At 42.7% G+C, this 23,212-nt stretch overlaps 1 protein-coding gene across 2 annotated transcripts in view; it reads left to right on the plus strand.

Annotated features, from left to right (window-relative positions):
* The first annotated feature begins 9,894 nt into the window (after nt 1-9,894).
* Nucleotides 9,895-23,212, plus strand: part of ly75 (lymphocyte antigen 75) — an 89,463-nt gene continuing 76,145 nt past the window's right edge. For both annotated transcript variants that reach the window (XM_078403836.1, XM_078403837.1), the window contains exons 1-2: nt 9,895-10,052; nt 14,904-15,281. In XM_078403836.1, the coding sequence (XP_078259962.1) occupies nt 9,962-10,052; nt 14,904-15,281 (469 nt within the window). In that variant the 5' untranslated portion in view covers nt 9,895-9,961. The remainder of the gene's footprint in view (nt 10,053-14,903; nt 15,282-23,212) is intronic.

The raw sequence follows: 23,212 nt of genomic DNA on the forward strand, positions 1-23,212 counted from the left end.
AAGAGGTAATATCGCAACATTTAAGAAACACTAGACGGGCGTGGAACCTTTGGGTCCAAACCTCTCCTGCAACCCCCATTGGGTGCAAACCTCTCCTGCGGGCCCGGCAAACCTCCCCCAACTGATGACCCTTGGAGCCGTTGCCGGCCGGGAAGTCTCCCCCGGGGCCGAGGGAGGGCGAGGGGGGAGAAGAAAGGGGAGAGGGAGCCACTCACTGTGGCCCCAAGCCGCCATCGCAGTGGCCAGAGCGAGCCATGGACCCGTTGGGTGGAAACCTCTCCTGCAGTGGCAGCTGGACGGTGACGGCCATCTTCTTTGACCCTCTGCTGCCTCGCTGCACCATGGGAGGAAGGTCGGGCACCAGCCCTCTCGGTGGGTGGGGGTGCGCATTAATTAAAGTTTATTGTTAATTGCTTGTAAAATGTAACAAAACCTGATCAATCGAGTCCACAGGGGAATGGTGAGTAGGGTGGGCCTAAAATTGTCGCGCTATCGTCTACCGTTTCAGCTGTATTTTGGGAACAAACTGATGCACAATCAAATATATGAATATACAAGATGAGAGTTTTAGTAATGTATAGATAGATTTAGACAGGTACATGAATAGGATAGGGAGGTATGGGCCAAATGCAGGAAGTTAGGACAAGTGTAGATTGGGCATGTTGGTCGGCATGGGCAAGTTGGGTCGAAGGGCCTGTTTCCATCCTCTCTGCCCTTCTAAACCTTACATATTGACATACTGTCCAAGTGTCTTTTAAATGCTGTTTTAGGATCAAATATAACAAATATAGTATCAAATATTTAAAATGCTTTTATAGTATTTCTAGGGATTTGCTTCGTATCCAATAAAAGATGAGAGTGACTAACCTTGATGACCAGACAACTTTTGACTGAGAGTAACATCAAGGAACACTGTTAAGACCGAAGCTAAGAGGCATCAAGGGAAATATACCTCATGGTTGGTACCAAAATTTGCACAAAAGGAATGGTTTTGGTTGTTTAAGCCCCAGGAGTTCCCTCGGGCAGGGCTGTCGGCCCAGTCACCTTGAACTGTTTCAGCGGTAGAGCTGCTGCCTCACAGCGCCAGAGAACTGGTTTTAATCCTGATCTCCGGTGCTGTCTATGTGCAGTTTGCACATTCTCCCTGTGACCGCGTGGGTTTCCTTCAGGTGCTTCAATTTCCTTCCACATTCCAAAGTCATGCATGTTTGTAGGTTAATTTGCTCAGCGGGTAAGGCAGCATCTCTGGTGATGATTGCCGATGATTCCATAATTTTCAAATCCACCTGCAACTTCTCAGCAATTGAAGCAGTCCATGCCAGCATGCAGAAGATGAAGACAATGTGCAGAGATGGTGCCAAACACATTTCTTCATCACTTGGTTTAAATCTCATAGCAATGCCTTGGGTGTCGATTCAGCAGAAGAACTGCAGTGGTTCGGAAAGACTGATCATTATCACCTTCACAAGGACAAGGTTGGATGGGAAATAAATGCCGACCTTGCCAGTGATACCCAGATCCTGAAAAATAATGAAGTTTAAAAAAATAAGATGAAGTGGAAAAGAGAAATTATATTTTTGGATCCTTTGGAAATAAACCAGAGGCAATATTAAGAATAAATAAGAGCATTCACAAAAGAAGGGTTGGAGTAATTCAGAAAAATATAAAATAGAGACAATATCTAATTGTGAGGGAATAAAATCAAATTAAGGAACTTGAGGTGGAAAACATTGACAAAGAAAGAGAAGTGCAATGAGAAATAGTCAAAATTATGAATTGTAAAATCTAATCTTGTATACATCATGTTCATAGCTGATCAAAGGAAAGATAAAAGATATGTATTAGATAAACGTTAGTCATAGAGCTGTACAGCTCAGCAAAAGGCCCTTCAGCCTGCCTTGTCCATGCTGACATGGGTTAGTCCCATTACCCTGCATTGGTTACCCTGAATGGGTTAGTCCCATTACCCTGCATTTGACATAGACCTCTAAACCCTTCCTATCTGTCCAAATGTCTTTTAAAAGTCATAATTGTATCTGCTTCTATAGTTTCTTCTGGCACCTGATTCCTGATATGGACTACCACCAAGTGAAAAAGTTGTCCCCATGTTCCCTCTTAAATCTCCCCCTTTTACCTTAAAACTATGCCCTCAATTTTTATAATCCCTCCCAGGGAAAAAGATTGAATGTTCACTTTCAAGGAGGCTGAAGGGTGATCTTGTTGTGTACGACTAATGTTCACTTTGTGAGCATAGTCTTGTACACAATAAGATTACCTCTTAGTTTCCTATTCACCAAAGAAAAGAAGTCCCAGCTTTTCCAACCTTTCCCTGTAACTCGAACCCGCAAGCCTAGGTAACATCCTGGCGAATCTGTTCTGCATCCTTTCCAACTTAATGACATCCTTCCTATTTCTGAGTAACCAGAACTGCACAAAGTGTGGTCTCACCAAGAACTTGTATGGTTGTATCTTGATGTCTCAACTTTTGTACTCACCACCCTTCCCAAAGAAGACAAGTGTGACAAATGCCTGCTGCAGCAACAGGAAAGTTAACAAAAGCAGAAGTAAATTAGCAGGAATATCAAAAGAAATGATTAAATATTGTGCAGACTTAAAAGGAAAATCAGATTAGGGACAGCACCACAAAGTGATGCATGTTCCGTTCACAGGTAATGATGAGACATGGTGGAAATATTAAACAGATACTTTGTCTCTGAAAAAGAGAAAATAAACAAGAAGTATGATAAATGGAGAGATCAAAAATACCTAACCATACTAGATGTATAAAAGGGAAAGATAATTGGTCAGCAGTTTAAATTTATTGTAGAGAACTATTGGCTCAGATTGATTATATTCATATGTATTATAATTGTAATTTTCACATAGCAGAGAATATTCTTAATGATCTTTTGCTCTCTAAAGGCTCATGTCTTAATGAAAATTAAAATACTTACTTGTGGACACAAGGAACTGCCGATACTGGTTTGCTAAAAAAAGACACAAAGTGCAGGAGTAACACAGCGGGTCAGGCAGCATCTCTGGAGAACATGGATAGGTGACATTTCTGGTCAGGGCCTTTCTACAGACTGTCGTGTTGTCTGCAGAATGACAAGAACGCAAGAAATGTTGTATAGAAATCTGAACAGACGTGTACTGTTTGTTTCAACAAAGTCTGCTTTGAATATTTAAATACAATAAGCAATAGAAAACACAGTGACAGTGGTACAATAGCCAATGTCACTAAGTTGCATTTTGATTGTTTTAAAACTTCCGAGAAACAGTAGGATCAGCATGCAGAATTAACCCTTGCCTAAATAGGAGAGCAACTAGAGGGAAATGAACAGATGATTATTTGGGTCAAGTAGACCCCAAAATGTTGTCTGCCCATTGTCTCCACAGATGCTGCTTGACATACCTGAGTTGCTCCAGTACTTTGTGTGTTGCTGTTTGATATATTAATGAGGTGCATTTAAAAATGGTGGTGGAAATAAGTTTGGCAGGTTTAACAAGGTCAGACAGAACACCTCCAAGTACAGGTAATCCAGTATTTTAATGGTGTTTTTTTGCATTAGACTGAGGGAAAGAGAAGAATCTAAAACCACGAGATTCAGAAAAAAACTATGTACAGATCCAATGTCAGTGGAAGGTGAGTTACTCCAGCACTTTGTGTTTTGCTCAAGATTCTAGCATCTACAGTTCCATGTGTCTCCAATTAACATAGTTAAATATGCAGCCGATCTCTCCAAGTTTGTGTTGCAATAGTTTTGTGCTTAGCTTTCGTTATGAATAAAAAAAGACGGCATTGAATTTGAACTGATAGCTCATAGGATTTAACTGCACTGCTCAATCAGTTAGAAATGAAACTGAAACTCGGGTTAAAATCCCCTGCTTGTTTCAGATTTACAGTAAATTAGCTTGTTTTGTCTTGAACGAAACAGAGAATTGAATCTTCTGCCCTTTTATCTGTAAATGGACAGCATTGTTCCTTATTGTGTGTGCACGACTATTAATATCCTTCTTCAATATTTAATCAACGTGCAGCCCAGTCAGAAGTAATCAGCTGACATCTATTCCACCCTCTCAGTCACAGGAGAAAACCTATATGAAATGTTTGACAACATTTTATTAGTGCAGAGGTTAAAGGGCCGATTAACTTTTGTGAAATATTTGAGGACAGGAATGACTAGAAATATTTGAGGACAGGAATGGGGGTTTGAACATGTTCATGTTTTCCTTTGAAGCATCGGAAGCTGAGGGGAGATCTGATTTTCTTTGGAATGTCAGAGGCTATGGGGAAACCTCATGTTAGACAATAGGCAAACAATAGGTGCAGGAGTAGGCCATTCGGCCCTTTGAGCCAGCACCACCATTCAATGTGATCATGGCTGATCATTCTCAATCAGTACTCCGTTCCTGCCTTCTCCCCATACCCCCTGACTCCGCTATCCTTAAGAGCTCTATCTAGCTCTCTCTTGAAAGCATTCAGAGAATTGGCCTCCATTGCCTTCTGCGGCAGAGAATTCCACAGATTTACAACTCTCTGGCTGAAAAAGTTTTTCCTCATCTTCATAAGCCATTCAGCCCATTGAGTCTACTCCATTATTCAATTGCTGATCTATCCTTCCATCTCAACCCAATTACCTTGCCTTCTCCCTGTAACCTTTGACACCCTTACTCATCAAGAATCCGTCAATTTCCACCTTAAAAATACCCAGTGATGGCCTCCACAGTACATCTTTTTATTCTGTGGCTGTGCCTTCTGCTCCTAGATTTTTCCACTAGTAGAAACATCCTCTCCACATCCACTCTATCCTGGCCTTTCACTATTCGGTAAGTTTAAATGAGGTCCCCCCCCTCATCCTTCTAAACTCCTGATTTTCTGCGGAGCATCAGAGGTTGAGGGAAGACCTGATTTTCTCTGGAATGTCAGAGGCTAAGAGGAGACCTGATTTTCTCTGGTGTCAGAGGTTGAGGAGAGACCTAATTGAAATAAATAAAATTATGACAGGCATAATGTCAAGTGGAAATGTCAAGGACTAGAGGACATAGCTTTAAGATGAGTGGGGCAAAGTTTAAATGTGCAGAGTAATTTATTTACACAAAAAGTGGTGGGTACCTGGAACATGCTACCAGGAGAGCTGGTGGAGGCAGGTACTAGAATGGCATTTAAGAAGCGCATGGATATGCAGGGAATTGAGGGATATGGATCATATGCAGGCTGAGGAGATTAGTTTAACTTAACATCATGTTGGGCAGGGACATTGTGGGCTGAAGAGCCTGTTCCTGGGCTGTACCATTCTACATGATTTTCAAACTTGTGACATACATAATTGATTGTACTGTAAGCTCTCTGCCATGAAATGTAGGGAACTAAAGAGGCTCCCACTCATAACACGGGGACGAACATTGGTCATTAGTGCTATTTGCAGATTAATGTGGAGGCATAAATGACTAAATTTGATAAGCTACAGCCTGCATCTGAAAGAAATGATAGAATGCAGCTGCAACAATCAAGAGTGTTTAAGTGCCATTTTTGCACTTGCAATTGAACAATGAAATTCTTACTTTCTTGCACTGCAAGGGATGGACATTTGAACAGCAGCAGAATTCTTCAACTGCCTTAAATACCAATTTCCCTTGATATCACTGAAACAAATTAACTACTTGCTTAATTAAGCATACATCCATTAGAACATGGAACATAGAACAGTACAGCACAGGCCCTTCAGCCCACAATGTATGTGCTGCACATGGATGCCAAGACCAACTCTTATTTGCCATAGATACAGATAGATAGATGATAAAGGAATAGGAATAGGAACAGTGAGGTTCTTTGCTTGCATACACACTGTATACAAATAGTAGCCACCTATGGCACTGAGAAAGTTACAAAGCACGCCGGCTCCCCTTTTTGTCTCCCCCTCCAACAGTTCCCCCACGCCGGATCCCCATTGTCTCCCCCCCTCCCCCCCCCCCCCCCAATTGTCCATTGTTGTTTAGTGCAAGATAAAGTCCAGTTGTAGTAGCTCAGGACTGCACTCTATTTCTTCTCTGCTAGGATGGTTCAATTGCCTGATAATAGTTGGGAAGAAACTGTCTCTGAATCTGGAGTTGTTTGTTTTCACACTTCTGTACCTCTTGCCTGATGGGAGAGGGGAGGAGAAGGAATGACTGGGTTGAGACGTCCTTAATTATGCTGGTGGCCTTGCCGAGGCAGCGTGAAGTGTAGATGGAGTCAATGAAAGGGAGGTTGGTTTGTGTGATGGTCTGGTTGCACCCACAACTGCAATTTCTTGCTGTCATGGATGGAGCTGTTCCAAAACCATGCTGTGATGCATCCCTATAAAATGCTTTCTACGCTGCATCTGTACAAGTTAGTGAGAGTTGTTGGGGACATGTCGAACTTCCTAAGCCTTCTAAGGAAGCTCTGTGTGCTTCATTGTGTCAGGAACCTTGGTTTGGCATTTATACATGACCTTTATACATTTATTAAACAGTGCACTACTACTGTGTATTTATACCGTAAGATCATTGTGTTCCTCTTATCCCATCTGCAACCTCACACTTAAAAGATAACATTCATTTGCCAGTGATATGGCTATTTTACAAGCTTGCTAATGCTTTAAATTCTTGCATTCTATCACATCATTGCTTTGTATTAACTGTACTCACAACTTTGGTCTTGTTGAGAAATCTCCAAATCTTGAGTTCACATCATGAATATAAGCCATAGTGATCAAAACACTGACCCCATGAAAAACCACTTTCCTCTGCTTGCCCATCTCTGTACCATTAGTGTATGTATTTAAAAAAATGATTTTAGATAAAAAAGGGTCCAGACTCAAAACATTGCCTGTTCATGTTCCCCAGAGATGCTGCCTGACCCGATGAGTTACTCCAGCATTTTGTACGTTTTCCTCAAGATTCCAGCGTCTGCAGTTCCTTGTGTCTCAAGTGTATGTCTCAAGGTGGTGGAGCTGGTGGAGCTACTGCATCCCAGCGCCAGAGACCTGGGTTCGATCCTGACCTCGGGTGCTATGTGTTTTGTTGTTTGCACATTCTCCCTCTGACCGCATGGGTTTCCTCCAGGTGCTTTGGTTTCCTCCCACGTCCCGCAGACATGCAGGTTTGTAGATTAAATGCCCTCTGTAAATTGGTCCGAGTGAGGAAAGGGTGGATAAGAAGGTGGGAAAACATAGAACTCGTGCAAACAGGTGATCAATGGTCAGCATGGACTCAGTGGGCCAAAGGGCCTGTTTCCATGCTGCATTTCTAAACTAAACCAAACTTTACATTAAACTAAACTTAACATTACATTTTAAATGAAGAAGGGTTCCAACCTATCCATGTTCTCCATAGATGCTGCCTGACCCACTCAGTTACTCCAGCACTTTGTGTGTTTTGCTGAAGAGTCCAGCATTTGCAGTTCCATGTGTTAAGGCACAGGATTTTTTTAAATAAATGAAAATGCTGATGGATTTGATTTTCATATTGGAAAATGTAAAGCAAGAGGAAGAGGGTGGCTTGGATCTTAAAAAGGACGATCACCAGACACCAACAAGTCTGATAACGGATATGTGATGTAATGTATGCTGAAAAAAAGGAAAAGAGGATCTAATGAGAGAATCAGCAATGGTTCTAATGCATTCGCGATTGAGTTCAATGGTACTTTATTGTCATTAGGTACACTAAAATTCCTTTTTGCATACAGTTCAGTAAAAATCTTACTATACATAGGCACAATCATACTCAAGTACAAGAGTGTGGCACAGTAGCACAGCGGTAGAGTTGCTGCCCTCCAGCATCAGAGACTCGGGGATCGATCCTAGGGGTGCTATCCATATGCAGTTTGTACGTTCTCCCTATGCCCGTGTGGGTTTTCTCCGAGGGCTCCGGTTTCCTCACACACTCCAAAGACATACAGGTTTGTAGGTTAATTGGGTTCAGTTATTTTGTAAATTGTCCCAAGTGTGTAGGATAGTGCTAATGTGATCGCTTGTCGGCGCGGACTTGGTGGGCTGAAGGGCGTTTTTGCATTGTTTCTCAAAGTCTAAAAGTGTAAGAATAGTGCATTACACCGAGACAGTACCCAGCAGTCATCACGTTTAAGTCTCAACTTGGCAGCCGCACTGTTGAAGTAGTAGGGGTCGACCTGGCCAGACGATGTTGTTGATGTCTTCCACCGTTGCTCAAACAGATAAATGAGTCGATAGATTGAAAAAGCATTAGCAGCCATTAAGTCTTTTGACATGATTTGGGTATTTTGTGGCTTCATAACGACATTTGACTCTACCTACATCGTTTACAGGAACCTTGTGCTTTGTTTGGTTCAGCAACTGCAAAACAAGTTTTGTAATTATATATTTCCTGTAGTCATCAGACTCCGAATCAGTGAGGGAGGTGGCAGAGAACCGCACAGTTGCCTAAAGCCTTTCTCAGTATAATGATCTCACGCACCTGCCAGCTCACCACAGCAAAGGGAAGCCACAAAAGCAGTTACTTCATCCTTTTCCAGAGAGAGAGAGATCAATAAAAAAAGACAACCAACTTGGGTTCTGCGAATTGTCCCTGGTATGTAGGTTGCGAAAGTGGGACAATATAGAACTAGTGTATAGGTGATCAATGGTCAACACGAACTTGGTGGTTTGAAGGGCAGTTTCCATGCTGTGTCTCTGAACTAAACTGCTTGATTCAAACCACGTCATCCTACCTCCACATGCTTGAGTGGTCTGGGATCAATTTCAAGCAGGTTGTCATATACAACTCTCAATGTAATCTTGGATATTCCCTCACTGATCTTAATCTTCAAATAAATCCAATATTATATTGATTTGAGCATTGAGCAAAAAACAAAGTGCTGGAGGAACTCAACAGGTTAGGCAGCATCTGTGAAGGGAATGGACAGATGATGTAGAAACAAAGAATTGCAGAGGTTGGTTTATTCCATGGATAGACACAAAGTGCTGGAGTAACTCAGCGGATCAGGCAGCATTTCTGGTGAAAAGGTATGTTTGACGTTTTGCGTTGGGACCCTTCTTCAGATTGAGTGGACTCCAAACTAGTTGTGGCCACACCAATGTTCCATGAAGATTCTTCATGGTGTTCTTGCTTTTGAACCCCATAGGATCCTAACCAAAACATAGAAGACACAAAATGTTGGAATACCAATGGCTGCATCTTTGGAGAAAGAAATAACGCCATGTGCTGGAGTAGCTCAATGGTTCAAGCAGTATCTTGAGAAAGGTACAAAAAGGAACAGCAGATGTTGGCCTACAAAAAAAGGACACAAAGTGCTGGAGTAAGTCAGTGGGTCAGGCACCATCTGTGGTGAAGGACACAGAGTGCTGGAGTAACTCTGAGCGCTGGGCAGCATCTGTGAAGACAGGTAGAAACAAGGAACTGCAGATGCTGGTTTACAAAAAGGGACACAAAGTGCTGGAATAACTCACTGAATTGGGCAGCATCTGTGGAGAAAGAACAGACACAAAGTGCTGGAGCATCGCAGTGGGTCAGGCAGCGTATGAGGAGAAAGAAATGCCACAAGCCCAAGAGTAAGTCAGGGGGTCAGGCAGCATCTGTGGAGGAAGGTAGAAACAAGGAACCGCAGATGCTGGATTTTAAAAAAAGGACACAAGGTGCTGGTATCACAAAATGCTGGAGTAACTCAGCAGGTCAGGCAGCATCTCTGGAGAGAAGGACTGGATGACGTTTCGGATCGAGACCCTTCAGACTATTTTCCTACACAAGGTGCTGGAGTAACTCAGTGAGGCGAGGCCTGGGGCGTGGAGTGGGGGCGGGGTTAGATGGGCGGAGCCGGCGTGGGAGGACTCGCCGGCGGCGGGGGCGGGGTTACGTGGGCGGGGTTAGATGGGCGGGCCCGGCGCGGGAGGAGGACTCGCCGGCGGCGGCGGTGCGGTGCGGTGCGTACGGCAGTCGCGCTGTGGCCGCAGCGCAAGCAGCCATGGAGAGGGGTCGCCGCGCCGGACACTCGTACATCCTCATCGCTCTCATCCTCCTCGGGCGTTGCGCAGTAACGGCTTCACAGACTCCAGGTGCGGTTTAAATTACCTACAGTAAAAATCTGCTCTGTGGTATTTTTACTAACAGAATAGATCTTTTTTTAAAAAGATACCACGGTTGATGCGTTAACAGGTTTTACACGCTGCGTTCATAATGTGCACAGTCCGAAGAAGGGTCTCGACCCGAAACGTCACCTAGTCCTTCTCTCCTGAGATGATGCCTGACCCGCTGAGTTACTCCAGCATTTCGTGAATAAATACAGTTATAAACAGTTGTTTCTCGAGCGACGTGGGACAATTACAACAATTTCACAACGTGGACGAGGAGAGAATCGCCCGCTTGCCTGTTATTTCTAGGATGTAGGGCTTTCACCTCAGTTTGTGTCTCTCCCTCATAACTGAAGGTTGCGCCAGTGACTACCTCTTAACTTGTTCATGCCCCCCTAACTGCCTCTTAACTGAAGGCGATACCTCCAACTGCCTCTTAACTGAAGAATATACCTCCAACGGCCTCTTAAGTGGAGGGGAAAAAATTGCAGATGTTGGTTTAAATCGAAGGTAGACACAAAATGCTGGAGTAACTCAGCGGGTCAGGCAGCATCTCGGGAGAGAAGGAATGGGTGACGTTTCGGGTCGAGAAGGAAGGTCTGAAGAAGGGTCTCGACCCGAAACGTCACCCATTCCTTCTCCCGAGATGCTGCCTGACCCGCTGAGTTACTCCAGCATTTTGTGTCTACCTGCCTCTTAAGTGGTTTTGCTACGAACTACCTCTTGATGGTTGTGCCTGTAACTACCTCTAATCTGAAGGTTGAGATCCTCAACCTTCACTCTTACCTGAAGGTTGGTATTATAACTGCCTCTTAACTTGAGGTGTTATCTCGAACTAGCTCTTAACTGAAGATTATGCCTCTGACTACCTCTTACTGAAGGTTGTGCCTCTGACTACCTCTTAATTGAAGGTTGTGCCTCTTACTATGTCTTACCTGAATGTTCTCTTGGTGAAGAACTTAAAATTTGAAGCTGAAAGAATCTGTCTAATTCTGTTGGATGTTTACAGCCTTCTGTTACATCAGATTTAAATCATTTGTAATTAACAAACTCAGTTGTTCACCCAAAATGTTAATCCTTGCTCCACATGCTGCCCTAACCTGTTGGGTCTTTCCAATATTATCTTATTTCAGATAATCTATAATTAACAATCTACAATCATTTGGTCAATCCAAAAATGTTAATTTTGATTCTCTGTCCATAGATGCTGTGTAACCTGTTGGGCCTTTCAGGCATTCTGTTTGATTTCAGACTTAAAGCATTTACAATTAACAACTGGAGATGCAAGGAATCGCAGGTGCTGGAAACTTGAGTAACACGCAAAGTGCTGGAGTGACTCAGTGGACCAGGCAGCAAGTGTGGACGGAATGGACAGATGGTGTTTTGGGTTGGGACCCTTCTTCAGACTTGACAATGATTCAAATGGTTGACCTGAAATTAATTGTTTACCTCTCCGCAGATGTAGACTGGCATGTTCAGTGTTTCCAGCATTTGCTTTTATTTCAGATTTAAAGCATGTGCAATTCTTTTTCTCAATTTGAACTTTGTTTCTCCTTTTAAATCTCTAATTTGGACACCTGGGGTTCTCATATCTTAACTCCAGACCACTTTATGACTGTCATAACAATCTAAACTGCTTATGCAGCTGGTGGAACTTTTGGCGTTGGATAATGTTATGTACTGTACACTTGTGCTTCTTGGCTTCATATTCAATAGCTGATAACCACTGGACCGGTTTCCCCATGGGGAAAGTCAGTGTGTACAAATAATGTGCAACTTTGGTGCCTTTTAGTTGACAAACAGAAGTTGAAAGTGCAGCATTCTGTTAGGGTGGCACATTCAAACAGCTGTAGAGTTGCTGCTTCACGGTGCCAGAGACCAGGGTTCGATCCTGACTCTGAGTGTTGTCTGTGCGGAGTTGGTGCATTCTCCCTGTGACAGCGTGGGTTTTCTCCGGGTGATCTGGTTTCCTCCTGCATTCTAAATACCTGGCCATTGCCCAGGTTTGTAGATTAATTGACTTCTGTAAATTCTCCCTAGTGTGATCTAACAATTTTGTCCTTGGAGTGATTGATCATTGGTCGGCGTGGACTCGATGGGTCGAAGGGGCTGTTTCCACGCTGTATCTCTTAACTATAAAAATCGGGTTTAAGCTCCAAATCCAATGGTCTCAATGTAATCAAGTCACCATTTTTATTGCCTTGAGTCCTGATTGTTGGTGAAGTCTTAAGATCTTGTGAGAATAGTTTGGTATTTTGAGGAAGAAAATATACTGGTATTTCTTTATCTTACATTTCGTTTCGGGTTGAGGCCTTTCTTCGGACCCGTCCCAACCTGAAAATATCACCTACCCATGTTCACCAAAGATGCTGCTTGACCTACTGAGTTACTCTAGCACTTTGTGTCCTTTCCCTTCTTGTTTCTGTGCTTTATTTTAGCAGCTCTTGCATTAGACCCACTGAAATATTTTGTTCAAATATCTCTGTTAAGGCAATGGAATTTATTTCCACTAATGGAAAATTAGTGACACTAACAAGTGTTTTACTCATTGCAGTTTTTGTGTGATTTGAAGAGTTGAGTTCAATTCTTTTTATTTTGACTCTGCTGTTTAAGTTTTTGGTTTTGAAATGGTGCAAAATCATTAAAAGGAGAAGGAAAAGTGAGAAGTAAACAGTTTTTTTGTAACCATGAGTGTTAACCCTGGAGTTGAGACATAATTTAAAATACATTTAATCACTAACTGGCAGTTTCACAATGGTGCAGTGGTATGCTAGTTCCTCCAGTACTTTGATTTTTTTCTTTTCAGTTTGAAGTGTCCCTGTCTCAACTCATCAAGGCTAAGTCAAATCCCAACCCAACAACTGGATATGGTGTAGTCATTGCAGGAAATATTTAAGGTTTGAGCAATATTTAAGCTGAGCAAATGTGAGGTGTTGCACTTTGGGAGGTTGAATGTAAAGAGAGAGTATACAGTTAATGGCAAGACCCTTAACAATATTGATGTGCAGAAGGATCTTGGAGTCCATGTTCACAGTTCACTGAAGGTGGCAGCAAAAATAGAGTGATAAAGAAGGTGTATGGTATGCTTGTCTTCATTGCTAGGGGCATTGAGTACAAGAGTCCCATTTGGAGTATTGCGTGCAGTTCTGGTCACCCCATTACATGAAGGATGTGGAGGCTTTGGAAAAGGTGCAGTGGTGTTTGCCAGAATGCTGTTTGTACTAGCAGAGGGTTTCAGTGAGAGGGAGAGGTTGGATAGACGAATTGTTTTCTCTGGAACGTCAGAGGTTGAGGGAAGACTTGATTGAAGTATATAAATTTATGAGAGGCATAGATAGGGTAGACAGTCAGAATCTTTTTCCCAGGGTGGAAATGTCCAACACTAGAGGGCCTATCTATAAGGTAAGAGGGTGAAAGTTTAAGGGAAATGCGTAGGGCAAGTTTCTTTACACAGAGAGTGGTGGGGGCCTGGAACGCATTGCCAGAGGCGGTGGTGGAGCCAGATACGATAATGGCGTTTAAGAGGCTTTTAGTTAGCACATGGAAGTGCGAGAAATAGAGGGATATGGCTCATGTACAAGCAGATGAGTTTAACTTGATGTCATGTTCGGCATAGACATTGTGGGACGAAGGGTTAGTTCCTGTTCAGTGTTGATCTTGTGGTTTTGAAAATCCCCATTTAAGTCATTATGTTTGTTGTTCGTCCTTCACTGCCCTGACACAGTTCTCCATACAGAAGCTTTTTTGGCAGTCGACTCTCGGGCATTCTGACGACATGGCCTGCCCATCTGGCTTGGGCTTTCCATAGGAGGGTGTGGACGCTGGGGATTCTGGCCCGTTCCAAGACCTTTGTGTCGGGAATTTTGTCCTGCCACCTGATGTGAAGGAATCTGCGTAGGCAGCTCAAGTGACAGTGGTTGAGCTGTTTGGCATGTCTGCTGTAGACAGTCCAGATCTCACTGGCATAGAGAAGAGTGATGAGTACCACTGCACGGGAGACCTTCAGCTTGGTGGTAAGGCTGAGTCCTCTCCGCTCCCAAACATTCTCACGGTCGCCCAAAGGCAGCGCTGGCCTTGGCAATCCTGTTGTTGACCTCAGCGTCAATGTTCACCACTCGCGAGAGTGTACTGCCCAGATAGGTAAAGCTGTCGACTGCCTATCATTAAGACACTCCAACATTCATGTTTCAGCAACATGTATGAGATGAGCTCCCTGTTTTTGGAAATGACCTGGGCATCTAGGTGCTGCCTGAAAACTCTAATGTCCAGATTCAGAGGCAGCTTCTTCCCTGAAACCGTCAGGCTATTAAAACCTCCAAGTAGTTCTCCAGACTATGTTAACTGGGGGGCATTATTTTTACTTTTATTGTTTTTTATTTAAATACAGAACTTTTTGTTTATTATGGGTTTTACAGAGTACTATGCTTACATATATGGTATAAGAAAATAACTGCAGATGCTGGTACAAATCGAAGGTATTTATTCACAAAATGCTGGAGTAACTCAGCAGGTCAGACAGCATCTCGGGAGAGAAGGAATGGGTGACGTTTCGGGTCGAGACCCTTCTTCAGTCTGAAGAAGGGTCTCGACCCGAAACGTCACCCATTCCTTCTCTCCCGAGATGCTGCCTGACCTGCTGAGTTACTCCAACATTTTGTGAATAAATACCTTCGATGCTTACATATATGTTGTGCTGCTGCAAGTGAGAATTACATTGTTCTGTTTCGGGACATGTGACAATAAAACTCTCTTGACTTGACTCTTCACCTTGAGATTTGATTTGTAAACGGCAGTGTTTTAGTTTTTAATTTCCCCACCTTTCTTCTTACCCCTTAGGTAATGGCATCTTTACTATCCAGCACCAAGGCACTGCAAAATGTCTCAAAGTAAATGTCTCTGGAATTACAATGGACAAATGCAATCAACAAGATCAGTTTCAACAATGGAAATGGCTGTCTGGCCATCAGCTGTTTAATATAGGCGACAGAAAATGCCTTGGTCTTGATACTTTAAATCAAGCACAACCATTAAAAGTATTTGAATGTGATATAGGAGATATATTTACATGGTGGCGATGCAAAAGTTACACAGTATATGGTTCCTCATCCTATAAACTGACCGTTGAACATGGCAACCCAACAGTGGACATTGATGCAACTGATACTTGGAAGCAAAGCGGCTCTGACAGTGATGTTTGTGAGCAGCCTTATCATGGTAAGTAATATTTGCATTAGATGTAAATTTTTTAGTTAACTTTAATATGCAGAGTGTTCTACCAAATTACTTGCATCAAGCTTTAAATTTAGTGGAAGAATTGAACTCAGCATATTGGGCAATATTGATAATAAATTGGATTTGTAGATCGTGAAACATGAATTAATAAGTTGTAGGAGCAGAATTAGGCCATTCGGCCCATCAAACCTACTCCACCGTTTAATCGTGGCTGATCTATCTTTCCCTCAACCCCATTCTCCTGCCTTTTCACCATAATCCCTGACACACTTACTAATCAAGAATCTGTCATTCTCCACCTTAAAAATACCCAATGACGGCCTCCACAGCCATCTGTGGTGATGAATTCCACAGATTCACCACCCTTTGACTAAAAAAAATCCGTCTCATCTTCTTTCTAAAGGTACGCCCTTTTATTCTGAGGCTATGGCCTCTGGTCCTAGACTCTCCCACTAGTGGAAACATCTTCTCCACATCCACTCTATCCAGGCCTCTCACTATTTGGTAACATTGCAGAATGTATATTTTAAAATATCTTAAGAAAAGGAATCTTGGGCTGATGCTTTCTTACCAGCACCTTGAACGAGCTAACTTTCATCTCTGACTATGGATGTCAAATTCCCATGCTAAAAGCAATACTAACTGAAAAAGGAGCGGGTGTCCTGCTTGCATTCACTGGAAATGCATGTATCTGATGAACACTCAAAGCAAAGGGAAGACAAACCAACTTTATTCATCACAAAAAAATGACACAATGTGCTGAAGTTGCTCAACGGATTAGGCAGCGTCTCTGGAGAACTTGGATAGGTGACGTTTTGAGTCAGGAACCTTTTTCAGATTGCTAGACCACCAGTCTGAAGAATGGTCCCAATCCAAAACATCACCTGTCCATGTTCTCCAGAGTCACAGCCTGACCTGCTGAGTTACTCTAGCACTTTGTTGGGGTTTTTTTGTAAACCAGCATCTACAGTTCCTTGTTTCTACTTTGTTCATCTCAAGGTTGCCATCATGAATTCCAGATTGAACACAGAATGCAACTTGCCCATCCTCGCAGGGAGAATGTATAGCCAGATTTGTTTTGATGTTGGCCACTAGTTTCAAGGACAGATGAGAAGTGAACAGGAACAAACCTCATTTAAGTAATGCTAATAATTAATTTCTCAAAGTGAAAGTAAGTGTTGCAATGAAAGCTTCTTGTTCTAACCTGCAGAAAAGAATTTCACAGACGTTGTTGTACATCAAGAAAGGCATTTTGTTTGTTAGCAAATCTCCCCCCAAACTTCAGTACATCATGGAAAGCTACCTTTTATCTGTGCTGTTTATTCCATCCTTTGGGATTTTCTTTCCATTTGATGAAGCTGTCTCTCAGATTTAAGTTTGGGGGAAAGGGGGGGAAGAGAAGAATAGTTTTGCACTCGCAATCCTATGAGTCGAGTCACAAACTTAATTTTGCCTCCTTTGTTCCACCAATTTACATCTGTCAGTTAAGATTTCAACATGTGGGAAAATTATGGAAAGCTGACTTTACTACCCTTTTTAAAAAAACATTGGGCGTGGCTCTCAATTGTGGGAGTATAAAACTGGCATCATTAAGCAGGTTTGCAGTGGCACCGATTTGGTAATATCTGAATTCAATAATTTAACTAAACCACAGTAAATTTAAACACTGGAATTTGACCCAGAATATGCTGTAAATTGCTTTATTTGAATTGTCAGGTTAAATGATCTCACTGTGGAAACTGAAGGTTGGAATTCAATGTTACAAGGAACCTGTCACTGGTAAAGTCCCTACCATATCACTGAACTTCTCCAGCCCAAAAATAGATCAATGATAAATAGACTCCCACTGCTGGTAAATGTGTTCCGAGAAGATTTTTAAGTGTTTCATTTTCTTTGTGCTTTTTCTGTCTCATTCTCATTGCGTTATTTATCTTCATCTTGCTTTTGTATATTGAACTTAACTTTCTCATTCTTCATCGCTGTTATTCCAGTTTCATTATTATTGTTGCTTGAAACTTGCGGGAAGTTTGGAGAACCACCTTTTTAGTTTAATAGAGAAACGGTACAGATTTTCGAGAAGTTTAGGGAGGTTCATTCTCCCTTCTCTCCCTCACTACAAAGTGACAGACCACTTGCAGGCAATAATACTATGCACATTAAAATCACTTTTATTCCCAGCAAATTCTGCATTTGTGTTCAGTTTATTTACATAATGTCCCATGTAGGATCCCTCAACTTTGATATATGTGATAACCTGAATTAATCAAGAAATGGGTAGAAGGCAGCCTGCTCTCCCATTCATCAAGATCATGAATACATTTTCCTGCACTGTCCACACTCCCTTAACACCCAGAAACCTGTTGCTCTCTGTTTTGAATGAACTCTGTCTGGCTTCTACAGTTCTTAGGAAGTAAAATACTCACTATTTTAGTTTAGAGTTTAGAGATACAGTGTGGAAACAGGTCCTGCAGCCGTTATTATACATTCTGCTGCTTTGCACTCATTGTCGTATTCATTGATGTATCTATCATTATCATATAAATTATCATATATGCTAGGAGTTTCATATGAACAAGGACTTTCATTGCACTCTGGTGTCTATGACAGACTAATCTGAATCTGATTCCTTTTATCATTTTACGATTAATGATCCTTGGATTGTTTTAGTCAGGCCTTCCAGAAAATGTAATAGATTTAATTTAGCATGTCCTACACTTTAACTTTGCGTGAACCTTTTAGTGTTAGTGTGGCATTCAATGCTTCTTGGATGGGATGAATGGGAAAGGGGCAACATTTTAAGGCCTTGGATAGTTGGAGAGAGAAACAAGGAGAAAGAATGTAAGTTTTTGAACTCCCATGCACACGGGAATTTTACAAAATCATGTCCTAAACAATGTTTAAACTGAATGTTGTTGTACATTAACCTCATTTCCGTCAGAGGGGAAATCCCTTCCAAAACTAGTAGATTGCATGATATGAGTCTTTGTTTTAAATCATGTATCTTTCTAAGAGCTGTACTGAAGTAATGCATACTGCCTGAAACCAATTCCCAACCATACCTGTTGTGAATGAATGGAGAAAAGGGCAGTCTTTTGGCACGGAGATAATTTGGCATGAATGAACTTAGTGAGTTTTACACGCAATAGGGAGATGTCTCAATTTTGTCGTAGTGAAATAAGCCCTTTGAGGATTGAGGAGGCAGCAGAAGCAAAGAGGATCATAAAGGAAGTCTATGTTCTTGAACATTCTATGTATTCCCTCCAGCAAAGCTTTGGGAACTGCCCTCTTTATTTTGAGTCTGCTTTTATGCTCTTTCCCTCTGAACTAAAGTCTGGATATTATCTGGAGATACAAAGAACAGCCAGATGCCAGTTTACAATAAAAGGGCAAAGTGCTGAAGTAAATCAGTGAGTCAGGCAGCTTCCCTGGAAAACATGGATCGTTCTTCAGTCTGAAGAAAGGTCCAGACCGAAATCACAACCTATCCATGTTCTCCAGAGATGCTGCCTCACACGAAGTTACTCCAGCACCCTGTCTTTTTTTCGGGATATTATCCACTCCTCTGATCCACAGACTTCTTCCACAATAATAAATTGTCATGCAGGGCTCATGTGCATCTGCACTTTTGCCAAGTATCTTATTGCATCATCTTTGGATTTTTTCCATCATGACACAGTTCGATACATCTATCCCACCTTTCCTAATCGCATTGTCAAATTTACACGTTGATCCTGCTCGACTGGTTTTGGTGTGAGATTGAGCCAAGAAAATAGTCGAGCATATGATGGAGTGACTTCTCTATTACACTGCAGCCAACAAAGTCTCAAGTGACTTGCTGATTATTTGATTTTGGAAATAAAAAAGGGAGAAAACTTGGATATAGCAAACAAATTGGGCAGCGTCTGTGAAGAAAGTAAAACGTTCATTATTCTCTTGGTTGAGTGCCTTTGTGGAAAGACAAATGCGTAACAAATGTGCAACAACTAAAACTAATATAGGAAACAGACAGTGAAAATATGCAGTGTTCATGCAGACACACCCAATGCATTAAGGAACAAAAGTAAGACACAGTAAAGTTTGGGTGAAAAACAAAGTATAGTTGATTTACAGAAGTGGTAATTGCTTAAAGGAAAAAGTTTACCACTGAAGTAGATGACTGTGCAATTTCTGTGTGTGATATTTTCATCTAACCTTATCAGAATGACCTCATGTTCCTTTCTGCTTCACATGCTTATCCGGCGTCGTCCCATGCATCTTGTGCTAGCAGATGCCTTGTGATGATTTAATCTTGTCAAGTCAAGTCAAGTCAAGTCAATTTTATTTGTATAGCACATTTAAAAACAACCCACGTTGACCAAAGTGCTGCACATCCGATTAGGAAAAAAAAAAAAGAAACATACATTCGTATATAACTGTGCTCTTTGCCAAGAAATATCTCCTCCTCTCTGAAATATAGACTTTATTTCCCCTCCTTGGATTTCCTCATTGGGTTTATGGTGTCTACAATATTTATGGGTCCTGGGTTCCCAATGCAAGATGTGTCCTGCTGAATTTTAAAAGATTTAAAAGAACATCATGTTAGGAAGTAAGAAGTTTCAAATGGAAGACTGTAATATTATATTGGGGGATGCAAAGTGCTGGAGTATCTCAGCGGGTTGGGCACCATCTCTGGAGAACATGGATAGGTGACGTTGTGGGTCAGGACCCTTCTTCGGATTCTTTCCCGATCTGAAGTGTCACCTATCCATGTTCTCCAGAGTTGCTGTCCAACCTGCTGAGTTACTCCAGCACTTTGTGCCCTTTTGTGCACACCCAGCAGTTTCTGCAGTTCCTTTTTTTCTGCAGTTCCTTGTTACATTGAAGTCAGTTTTGTTCATCATTCCAAAGGTCGGAGTCAAACACCAAGGAATCAGACCCATTGGCCCACATAGTCTGCAGTGACAATCAGGCACCCACTTAAACCTCTCATATGCTAATCCCATTTTATTTTCCCCATCTTCCCATCAACTTAATTGTCATATGTACCAACAATAGGACAATGAGATTCCTACTTGCATGTAACCAGCCTGTAAAAGAAAGTTTGTAGGTTTGTGTAGTGTTCAAGAGCCTGATGGTGGTTGAAATGAATCTCTTCTTGAACCTGGTGGTCATATTGAGCAAGTACATGTTAATTTCCCGCCTTTTCTGCGGATTTCCGCGTTTTTCAAATCCATTTTCCGCGCTTTTTGTATGGTTTCCGCGTTTTTCACTTTTCCAAATAAACGGAGAAATTGGACCGAAAAAAAGAAAGAGAATAAAAAACGATGTAGAGACTTGTAATGGACACTAGGGTTCCACTAAAGGTCGCTAGGGGTTCTGCGAGAAATCCCTCCGCGTGCCCTGGAAGTCCCCCCGAAAATGTGGCACCAAGGCTGGGCAAGGCAGCCAATCTCAACCTCATTGGGACTTCCATGGCCAATTTGTCAATTCGGCCGCAATAGGTCGCTCGAGGTTTCGCGAGAAATCCCCCCTGCACGCCCCGGAACTCTCCCAGGAAATGTGACACCCAGGCTGGGCAAGGCAGCCAATCTCGACCACATCGGTACCTCCACTGCCGATCGGTGGGTTGAATCTGCAACCTGTGGTCGGGGCTCTGGAACTCCAGCCCAGCTGGAGCCAGCACATCTATCCCCATAGCTGACTTCCTTGGCCTGCTGGATAAACCAGCAAAGCTCTGGAACCAAGAGTGCCAGAAAATCAGTGGTGGAACTGTAATGAGTAAATATTAAATTGAAGTGCAAGATTATATAACTAAATTAATTAAGACAGGGTTAAAATACAAAACACAACACAGCAGAAAAGCCAATTACCACCTTTACGGGCTGATTATCAATTAATGTGCAAATTTACTTCAAAATGTTATTAGTGTACAGTGACATATTCATATTATTTTGTAATGTCTGTTTTTACTTTGAAATGCACTAGAAGAGGCTTGAAACTGGTAATCATGTTTGTACATTTTCAAAAATATTCCAATTGTTTGACCCCCGTTGTACGCCTCGCGCAAGCTCTCGGCTCTCTTCTTTTTTTTAACCTCACTCACATGCCTGATAACCTCACAGTGATGGAGCTGCCATAAAGTGTGTAGGGAGGAACTGCAGATGCTGGATTAAACCGAAAGCAGACACAAACAGCTGGAGTAACTCAGAAGAAGAGGGGAACGAACCCCCTAAAGAATGAGGACATCTCAGATGTCCTGATATGGAACACCTCATTTTGGGCACAGATAGGGCGTAAAGGAAGGAATTGGGAATAGGGGATAGAGTCTTTGCAGAAGGGAGGGTGTGAAGAAGTGTCGTCTAGATAGCTGCGGGGGTCAGTACGTTTATAATAAATGCTATAAATACTGCTTGATCTTTCTATCACTTTTTTTCTGTTTGCCTGAGATTGTTTGGTTTTTTTAAAAACTTGGAAATATGGTCTTTACAGTTCATACAATACAATACAATACAATATATCTTTATTGTCATTGTACCCAGGGGTACAACGAGATTGGGAATGCGCCTCCCATACGATGCAATAATTTAGGTAATTTAGACAGCAGCAACCCAACGAAACGAAACAGTTGTAACAGTTTTGGACAGGGTAAAGTGCAAGTTGATCTATGCGTTGTGGCCATCCGGCTCAGCAGGACCGGTTCATAGCAGCTATGGCCCTGGGGATGAAGCTGTTCCTGAGTCTGGAGGTGCGGGCATAGAAGGCCTTGTATCGTCTGCCCGATGGAAGGAGTTCGAACAGACTGTTGCAGGGGTGTGAAGAGTCTTTGTGGATGCTGGTGGTTTTTCTGAGGCATCGTGTGTTGTAGATGCCCTCCAAGTCTGGTAGCTGTGTTCCGATAGCCCTCTGAGCTCTATGGATTACCCGCTGTAGAGCTTTCCTTTCTGCCTCCGTGCAGCTGAGGTATCACACAGGGATGCCATGCGTTAGGATGCTCTCTATGGTGCAGCGGTAGAAGGTCGTCAGCAGCTGTTGGGGTAGACCAGACTTTTTCAGTGTTCTTAAGTAGAACAGTCTTTGTTGTGCCTTCTTGACCAGCGCAGCAGTGTTATTGGACCATGTTGGGTCCTCCGAAATGTGAGTGCCCAGAAACTTGAAGCTGGACACTCTCTCCACACTGTCCCTGTTGATAGAGATCGGGGCATATTCCCCGTTATGTGACCTACGGAAGTTGATGATCAGCTCCTTGGTCTTGGTGGTATTTAGGGACAGGTTGTTATCCGAGCACCAGTCCGCCAGGTTCTGCACCTCCGCTCTATAGTTTGTTTCATCCCCGTTGGTGATCAGCCCGATCACCGTTGTGTTATCTGCAAACTTGACAATAGTGTTGGTGTCGAATGCAGGAACACAGTCGTGTGTGAAGAGGGAGTAGAGCATGGGGCTCAGAACACAGCCCTGTGGTGTGCCGGTACTCAGGGTGATAGTGGAGGACAGGTGCGGGCCCATTCTCACTGCCTGCGGTCGTTCCAGCAGGAAGTCTAGGATCCAGTCACATAATGACGAGCTGAGGCCTAGCTGGTGGAGTTTGGTGATGAGCTTGGTGGGGATGACCGTGTTGAAGGCGGAGCTATAGTCTATGAATAGCATCCTCACGTACGTGCCCTGTCTCTCTAGGTGAGTCAGGACAGTGTGAAGAGCCAGAGAGATGGCGTCCTCTGTGGATCTATTTGCCCTGTATGCAAATTGATGTGGGTCCAGTGAGTCAGGGATGCTGGATTTGATGTGTGAGAGGACCAGCCTCTCAAAGCACTTCATGACTATCGGCGTTAGGGCAACCGGGCGGTAGTCGTTCAGGTTGGAGATCTTTGCTTTTTTCGGCACCGGAACTATGATAGCCGACTTCAGGCACTTGGGGACCGTAGCCAGAGATAATGACA

This window comes from Rhinoraja longicauda, chromosome 8 (assembly GCF_053455715.1).
Source record: "Rhinoraja longicauda isolate Sanriku21f chromosome 8, sRhiLon1.1, whole genome shotgun sequence".
Classification (NCBI taxonomy): Eukaryota; Metazoa; Chordata; class Chondrichthyes; order Rajiformes; family Arhynchobatidae; genus Rhinoraja; species Rhinoraja longicauda.